The sequence below is a fragment of the Papio anubis genome, chromosome 5 (genome assembly GCF_008728515.1).
Source record: "Papio anubis isolate 15944 chromosome 5, Panubis1.0, whole genome shotgun sequence".
NCBI classification, from domain to species: domain Eukaryota; kingdom Metazoa; phylum Chordata; class Mammalia; order Primates; family Cercopithecidae; genus Papio; species Papio anubis.
This window is the reverse complement of record NC_044980.1, coordinates 72,645,447-72,654,840: the sequence shown is the minus strand read 5'-3', so window position 1 is coordinate 72,654,840 and position 9,394 is coordinate 72,645,447. Positions and strand designations below refer to the sequence as shown.

The 9,394-nt window shown below is 37.1% G+C and overlaps 1 protein-coding gene across 6 annotated transcripts in view; it reads right to left on the bottom strand.

The window, feature by feature from the left end:
- Positions 1-2,991: 2,991 nt before the first annotated feature.
- TENT2 (terminal nucleotidyltransferase 2) overlaps positions 2,992-9,394 on the bottom strand; it is a 73,783-nt gene continuing 67,380 nt past the window's right edge. For all 6 annotated transcript variants that reach the window (XM_017959698.3, XM_021939499.2, XM_003899863.5 and 3 more), the window contains 2 exons: positions 7,214-7,293; positions 2,992-4,455 (listed from right to left, as the gene is read on the bottom strand). In XM_017959698.3, coding sequence (XP_017815187.1) covers positions 4,381-4,455; positions 7,214-7,293 — 155 coding nt within the window. In that variant the 3' untranslated portion in view covers positions 2,992-4,380. The remainder of the gene's footprint in view (positions 4,456-7,213; positions 7,294-9,394) is intronic.

Here is a 9,394-nt window from a genome sequence, read left to right as displayed (position 1 = left end):
GCCTTTCGGACAACTGGAGATCATTTTAAGGGGCACGGGCTCTGGCTGCACCAGGGGGTTCAAAGGAGGAAAGACAACCTAGCCCCGTCTCTATTTCCTCCAGAGTGAGTCTTTCCGGTTTTGAACTACTTTTGGACCCTTTATCCCAAACAATAACTACATCCTGAGCGGGGCACTTAACTACCAGGCACTCTGCTGAGAGTCTTGCTTTCATTACTTCGATTCTGCGGTGGTACCTGTAGAAGGTTTTACTGTAGTGCTGGTTTCCCAGATGAGGCTCCGAAGAGCTCCAGCAGCTCAGGCTCTCATTGCTAGTAAAGTGACCCAATGAGAAACAAAGCTGTCCTGCTCAAAAGCCCAGTTTTGAACCATTGTTCTGTCCCGGCTCCCTTTATATCGCAAGTCAATATACTGTATATTTTCTTGCTCAGTGGTCCCCGTTATTGAGCCAGGAAACTTCATCTCCACTCATCTTAAACCTTGAGGAGGAGCAATTTCCCCCACGTTAGCAAAAAGCTAAGTTTTGTCTGAAACTGGCCCAAAGGCCCCAAACCTTTCCCCCGGATCAAGTTGTGGTTAAAACCCCTCAATGGCTTCCCACTGCTCAAAGCCTGAACCCCAACATCCTCACAAAGGTAACGGTTGCCTAACTGGCCATGTTTTACCTGTCCACTGTTTAATTTTTTTATTTTTTGAGACGCAATCTTGCTCTTGTCTCCCAGGCTGGAGTGCGATGGCGCGATCTCGGCTCGGTGCAACTTCCACCTCCTGGGTTCAAGCGATTCTCCTGCCTCAGCCTCCCAGTAGGTGGGATAACAGGAACCCACCACCATGCCTGGCTAATTTTTGTATTTTTAGTAGAGACGGGGTTTTACCATGTTGGCTAGCCTAGTCTCGAACTCCTGACCTCAGGTGATCCGTCAACCTCAGCCTCCCAAAGTGCTGGAATTACAAGTGTGAGCCCCCGCGCCCAGTTGGTCAGCTCTCTTTAGAAGTCAGGAGTTCCCAACATTGTCAAGTCACTCCACTGTGTCTTTATTTACACAATTCCTTCTGCCTCAAAGGTTCATCCCATTTTTACCAGGATACCAATCATTCAAGATACCACCTTTCTCTGAAATCCCAAAGTTAAACTCTGTACCTCTCTTCCAGGTTCCCACATAATCCTATACAGATTATGTTTGTATCTCCTTCCCCAGCAGACTTTGTAAGTTTACTACTCATCTTTGTCCCACCATTCCCATCCCTTACAAGCCTACACACTAGCAAAGTAGCTAGCACACAGCAGGTACACATAATGGATGCTCCCTGAAGAGAACAGAACCAGACCTGCTGACTGTACAAATTGAGGTATCTTTACAATAAAGATACCCATTTTATGAGAATGATTTGATGGCTAGAAGTTAACATTTATTTTTAATTATAGCAAGTCACAGAGTTGTTAAATGTGACTGTAAGCTGGGGATTATTCACCAGTTACACTAGTTGCTATGCATATGTCTGTAGCTAATGAACTGTAAATCTTTGAATTACAGTACAGATACATCAGCTAGTGGGACATAAGGAGGGAAAACAGCAGAGTCAAGACTCACAGTTCACTAAACCAGATTTAGCACCAGCAATACTTATTCTCTTAACACCAACTAGACTTTACTATCAGTAATCCCAAATGACCATGCTCATCCAGGACAAAAGGAATTCAATCGCAGCTGTGGGAATCTGTTACACACTAATCAAAACCACAGGTAGCCATTCTATGTTCCTTCCATCATTTAATTAAAAATTTCTTACAAACATTAATGTCTATGAGATTTGCAAAGATCCTAGTTCAAATCAATCCAAAATTTAGAATTGTAGTACAGATTGCACATTTTAAACACCACTTTAACACATATGCAAATACAGTCAGCCCTCTGTATCCATATAGGATTTGTGAATTCAACCAAGGATGAAAAATATTTGGGGTGGGGGGTAGGAGAGGGAGGAAGAATGGTTGCATCTGTACTAAACAGGCATAGACTTTTTTTTCTTGTCATTATTATTCCCTAAACAATACAGTATAACAACTATTTACATAGCATTTACATTGTATTAGGTATCAGGTAATTTAGAGATGATTTAAAGTATACAGGACAATGTGTGTAGGATATATGCAAATTATATCATTTTTTATAAGGGACTTGAGCATCTCTGGATTTTGGTATCTGAAGAGGATGGGGGTGGCCTGGAACCAATCCCTCAATATACTGAGGGACAACTATGTACAGGAATGGACAGATCAGCACAAACAGAAAATAATTTAGTACTCATCAAACAAATAATTGAGATTAATAACTTAAAAGTCTAGAAAATTCTCTCATATATTAACAGTTCACTTATCTGACATATTTGGCCAGTCACATGTGCATAATTTTAGGCCTCAGTCTACTGATTTAGAATTGAGTCTAGGTTTAGTGACTTCTTGATCTGTTTTTCATAGTAAAACAAGTGAAAAGCAGCAGCAGTAAGGGTGGGGCCATTGAACACTGAGAAAACAGTGACAGTGAGGGAGTCCACAACATGGTAAATTCTGGGGTTTTATTAGGAAATGTCATAATACTGTAGAGGCAGAGGGTACATACTTACCCATCCCTGAAAGTTGCACAGTATTAATGAATAGTACTAAGACTAATGCTTATAATGATTACCCAGTCATCACTAGACTATTAACTCTACTCAGTACGTTCTCATTAAGAGATGCACAATGTAAATTTTAGGAAAAATTCCCCCCCGTCAAAATATGAAAAGCTCAAATGCATAAAAAGTGTTACATATCAGGAATCTAAAACACTATGTGTAAACTTTCATTCCTCATAATGCCAGAGACATAAGATATTGATGTGGTTAGCTGGCTAATAAGTAGATTTAGTTCAGTTCTAGATGATAACTACAGCCTCAGTCTCATCTCAAAAGCAAAGACTTTCACAGAAAAAAAAAACCACCTCGACAATGTCCATATATAAATTTTATTGCATTTGACGTACAAAAATTTGAACTTAAAGAAGAAAATGAAAATGTGCACCTTTTACAAGTCAAAGAAAAGCAAAAGTTTTAGCATTTGGTCTGCCAAAAAAAAAAAAAAATACGTTAGAGGTACAAACTGTACTACAGCAGGTCTAAAAAATGTTGGACATAGTCCTTTTGAAAAAGTTAAAACTGTTTTCAAGATTACTTTTTATATTTAAATTTACAGGCACTGACCAATTTACAAATATTTACATAAATCAAAAACAACCTTAATAAACACTGTAGCTTTTTTTGTTTAGCAGCCACCACTACTTCTTTCATGTAAAAAAAGAAATACTAAAAAAGAGATTTTTTACAAATATTAAGCTTTTATTTATAATAATTTTAATGTGTCATATCTAAAACATTTTGTAGTGGCTTACTGTCTAAAAATTCCAGTTTAGATTACAATCCTATAATTGTACACAGAAAAATATCTGATACTACAAACAGGATATAATCTTAACTTTGATCTCTCAGTTTCTGTTGCTTCATGTCACAGAGAAAACAGAGCAGGAAAACGGCAAGTAAAGCAGAAGTGCACATTGTACTAAGCTATCATAAAGCACAGGAAACAATCTTTGCAAAATGTCTACACTGAACTGATTCTTTAAAACAATTCACTAACTGTTTTAAGAGTTAGTGCTCCTATTACTACAGTGCAAAATGTATTGTTGTTTCAATACAAAATTTAAAGCAATCTCAAGAGTACATCAAAAGCATGTGAAGTACTAATGAAATGCTAATACAGACACACCCAAAGCCTCAGTCTATCCCAGTGAGTCAAGCAAAGCAAAGATTTAAGGCAATTGTTCAGTATTTCATGACTCTGCAGTGATTTGACTGAAATGATTTCGTTTTGCTTCAAGTAACTGAACAACTGACTTGAATCTTCACTTTACTAGAACAGACTTTGACAACAAACTATCTAATGTAGGTTAGACTTTAAGCATGTATGAATTAGACCCCTTCCAAAATTCCACACATCTCTTCAAGATTAGCATGTGTTACAATTAATTGAAGTTGTATCAAAAACTTTTTATTTGTTCAGGTAATTTCGCAAAATATATTTTATCTGATCACCTGAAAACGCATGCCATAATATTACTAATCATCAATGTAAACATTTTCAAAAATACATTTTTATTTTTAAATCAAAGGGTTTTATTAGGAAATGTCATAATAAAATATGCAATCTTTATATGTCTTTTTAAAAATAAAAAATGAAAACAAGAACTATGAAAAAAGCAATTATGATGGAGGTAAACATAATGTATTACGATGAAACTATTGTTCTTTATTTCTTGGAAGAATTTATTACGAAACAGAGGCCAGTTATCTTTTCAGGACAGCAGCTCTTACAGGTAGTATACTGTTCAAATCTCTCTTGTTTTTCAATCTGTGCCATGACTGGGAGAGAAAGAAAAATCATTCTTAAAACCTGAAATTTATGCAGAACAAAAGACTGAGAGTTTAAAAGAATGTTAACAGTTGTTCTCTCTAGGTGGTAAAATTTTGAATAGTTTTTTCCTTGAGTTTTTTCTTTTTTTGAGATAAGGTCTCGCTCTGCCACCCAAGCTGGAGTGCAGTGGTGCAGTCTCGGCTCACTACAACTTCCATCTTCCAGGCTCAAGAGATTCCCCCACCTCGGCCTCCTGAGTAGCTGGGATTACAGGCGTGTGCCACCACGCTCAGCTAATTTTTAAATTTTTTTGTAGAGACAAGAGGTCTCATTGTATTGCCCAGGCTGGTTCTTTGAGTTTTTATTTTCCAAGTTTTTAACACAGTATAAGTATTATTTCTGTCATCAGAAAATAAAATGTTATTTAAAAACTCTGTATTTTTATGGTTCCAATTCATTAATAAAGAAATGGGCACAAAGGTGGTACTGAAAGAGACAACTGACAATATTTATTCACAGATTAATTCAATGTAAAAATAGCAAACAAAAACTTTGGATTTGAGAAGGGAGGATTATTTCAATTATTTGATTGACTGTCTTACATCTTCACTAGCTTTTTCCATTAAAAATAATATTTATGGGACTGGGTACAGTGTCTCATGCCTATAATTCCAGAATTCTGGGAGGCTGAGGTGGGCAGATCACTTGAGCCCAGGAGCTCAAGGCCAACCTGGGCAACATGGTGAAACCCTGTCTATACAAACAATACAAAAATTGGCTGGGTATGGTGGCACACGCCTATAGTCCCAGCACTCACAAGGCTGAGGTGGGAGGATCATTGAGCCCAGGAGATTGAGGCTGCATGAGTCTGGGTAACAGAGCAAGACCCTGTCTCAAAAAAATATATATAGTATTTACGAAGGAGAAAGTAAATTTACAATAAGGTACTTTATGTATGCCTCTGGAAAATAACAGTGATTTGAATGGATAAGAAGAAAAGAAACTTGTTAACAAGCTAAAAATCTGTCTCACTACTTGGTGACTGCAGATCTTTGTATTCTAGTCTCATGTCAATTATTCAATTGTCTAAAAGTACTGGTTTTACAACTAAACAATCCTAAATGAAAGCTCACTCATCAATAAGAACACCAATGTAGCATTGCTATTTTTGAGTTCTCAATTTAATCTGACAGACCAAAATATTCTCTCTTGAATATTTGTTTTAAAATTAAAGAATTTCTATAGGACAAATTTTCTATTCTGGTTGCCAAATTAAGAAAGTCTCATTTGAAGGATAGCTTGTAATAGAATACTTATATTTTATCTATTTATTTATTTGAAACAGGGTCTCACTCTATTACTCATGCTCAGGCTGGAGTGCAGTGGCACAATCACAGCTTACTGCACCCTCAACCTCCTGGGCTCAAGACCTTTCTCCCTACTCAGCATCCCCAGTAGCTAAGACACAGGTGCATAACACTACACCCAGGGGTGGGGTGGAGTGGGGTGCGTGTGTGTGTTAACTATGTCGTGTGTGTGAACTATGTCTTGCTATGCGTTGCCCAGGCTGGTCTTAAACTCCTGGCCTCAAGCAATCCTCCTGCCTTGGCCTCACAAAGTGTTTGGATTACAGGTGTGAACCACTGCACCTGGCCATTATTTTTATTCTTTTTTTTTTTTTTTAAGAGGTGGAGTCTCTCACTCTGTTGTCTAGGCTTGAAGTGCAGCAACTTGATAATAGCCCACTGCAGCCTCGAACTCCTGGGCTCCAGTGATATTCATGCCTCAATACTTGTATTTTACATTATCATTAAAATAAAGTCCACTTGTACGTCTAGATAATGAAAAAGTATGCCTCTAAAATTATCTTTGCAGTTTTCTCATCTTTTTCTTCTACGAAGCTTTCCCTCCCCTCCATGTCTCAATACATATATCAATCAATACATTTCTACAATGTGTTGTGGAAGTCCTTGAAGATTAAGACCACATCTAGCAACATCACTGATGAATAAATTCATACTATAGACACAGACACATACATAAATTTTAACTTTCCAAAATATAAACAAAAATAAAACGGCACTCTAATTCCTGTGACAGTGGGGTATACATTAGAAAAAGCATGGACATCAGTTTCCTTCTAAGGCCACAATAAATTCCCCAATATACTAAGGAAGGAAAAGAGTCCATTAGGTTTTACTCATTTTGGAAATTTAATAAGCTCACTATGAAAATGCTTACTTCGGCAGGGCATGCACGGTGGCTCATGCCTGTAATATCAGCACTTTGGGAGGAAGAGGCAGGTGAATCACCTGAGGTCAGGAGTTTGAGACCAGTCTGACCAACATGGTGAAACCCTGTCTCTACAAAAAAAAATAATAATAAGCCAGGTGTGGTGGCACACGCCTGTAATCTGAACTACTTGGGAGGCTGAGCAGGAGAATCCCTTGAACCTGGGAGGTGCAGGATGCAGTGAGCTGAGATTGTGCCACTGCACTCCAGCCTGGGCAACAAGAGTGAAATTCCGTCTCAAAAAGAAAAGAGAAAATGCTTATTTCTATGAAAGTGAAAGCAATGTGAATAAAAACAGAGCCAGATCTCTTTGAAGGAAAAGTTTAACTAAATTCAAATAATAAGTTCCCTATCATGCTATATTAATGGATTCACAAAAGAGAAACCATTCTGTCCTATTACATATATATTTTCTCCTGTTTAAAGCATACGGGTCTACTAATGCTTCTAGGGTTGATCTAATGCATTGTTTACCTTTAAAAATTGATCCTTGATCATGTCAAATTTCTGCTTTTCGTGCACTGCTCTGGCTGTATTTGTTCCATCAAAAGGTTCTGCAACGTTAAATGCACATGTACAGAAAACATTATTAAAATGAGAGCTACAGTTTCTTTTTTAGGTTTGACGCTGTCAATATGTAACAGTTTTTGACCTACAAAAACTGCAATTTCAGATGGGTCAGCCTAATATCTTTATTAGATTTATGTATACAGAAAAGCTTAATATACTATGAACTGCCTAACAAGGTAGATAGAATTCAAGGGAGAAGGTGATTAAAAATGAAAGTCATCAGCATAGATGTGTTAAGTCTAAATCATAAATGTGTGTAAGGTTTCTGAAAAATTACAGTGTCAAAGACCTACCCTTAGGAAAATAATAAAAGTCATCAAAAAGAAGAAAGCATTATATCTAAGAGAGGCAGTTAATGTTAAATATCACAGAAAGGTAACTTTAAATTTAATTTTAACTTAAAAGCTGATTTGTCCTTTGAAGGTAGAGGTTCAATACTGGAGAAAATGGAAGACAATGCAGGGAGTTATGGCCCGAGTGGATGGTTTAGAAAAAGATACAGTGAAGTCTGGCCAGACACGGTGGCTCACGCCTGTAATCCTAACACTTCAGGAGGCCAAAGCGAGTGGATCACAAGGTCAAGAGATCGACACCATCCTGGCCGACATGGTGAAAGCCCATCTCTACTAAAAATACAAAAATTAGCTGGGCGTGGTGGCGCGTGCCTGTAGTTCCAGCTACTCGGGAGGCTGCGGCAGGGGAATCACTTGAACCCGGGAGGTGGAGGCTGCAGTGAGCCGAGGTTGCGCCACTGCACTCCAGCCTGGCAAAAGAGAGAGACTCCATCTCCAAAAAAAAAAAAAAGAAAGAAAAAAGATACAGTGAAGTAACTTGCATGAGAAATTTGGCAGAAAAAGAAAAGAGAAAAAGAGAAAAGCAAACAGAAGACAGGAAAAAAGCAAAGGAACAGTTTTTATGTATGTGTGTCTCCAATATATATACCTTCCATGTTCACACCACCATCCCACTCACCCTTCACCCACAAGGGAGAAGAACACATATAGAGAGATAGGAAGAAACCAGAAGAGTACAAGGAAACTGAAGATCATAATGAGAAGACAAGGATAACTAAAGGCATCAGGAATGAGATGAAATGTCTAAAATAATGCCAGCAGTAGGTAAAAATTACTAGAAATTAAGAATTTTAGCACTGAAAAAGGAGGAAAAATGCCTAGAAGAACCAGTAGGACCAAATAAAGAGTATTTTTCAACAATGAGAAGACCTATGTATGTATTAAAGCTGAAAGGGAAGGACTGGAGAAAGAATGAAGTTGTTGGTAAGAGGAAAGGTAACTGAGGGGAAAGACCTAGAGAAAGTATGGAAGAATAGGGAATCTGATGGAAAGGTCAAAACTTTAGATTTATCATATAATCTACACAGGTCCATAATTTTAAGTACTCTTTTTGCTTATTTTTTATTGCTTAGAAAGGCTATGTTAAAAAGGAGTCTACTATCACAGTATTGTGGGGTTCCTTTCCTTAACAGAATAAGGTCATAAGCCAAATTATACTGGATTGCATCATCACAGCACTTTAGAACAGTGTTTAGTATTCAACTGAACACAAGTAACTAAAATAATGTCCACCCAGTGCAATTTATTAGCACACCAAAGCAGGAGATTTAATTTCATATTGAAAAACTCTTAAAATACTGCATATAATTCAAGATTAAAATATCCAAAATCTGATGTTTTCTACAAATGCTGATTCTCAACTACTTATACTTTTTAACCTCCAGATTTACAAAGGTCTTCAATTTAGCATCTATGAGAATAATTTTGTCCCCTGAAGTCAGTTTTCTACTCATTCAAAATGTCTCAAGGATATATTCAACTACATGTAAATTAATTTTAGAGAAGAAAACTTCTTCAGATCATTTAATTTTTAAAGCAAAATCAATTTCTATTTATAAAAGTCCAACTTGTACTAAGTAATATTTTAAGTGCAAAAGAATATAAAATAACTCATTGTACGTCAATATAAGAATCATATATAAAGATTCTATTTTCTTCCATCTGTAAGTCATGAAATTGTCCATCAACCACAAGAGGGATAAAGACAGCTTAAATTTTATCAACTAGAAAG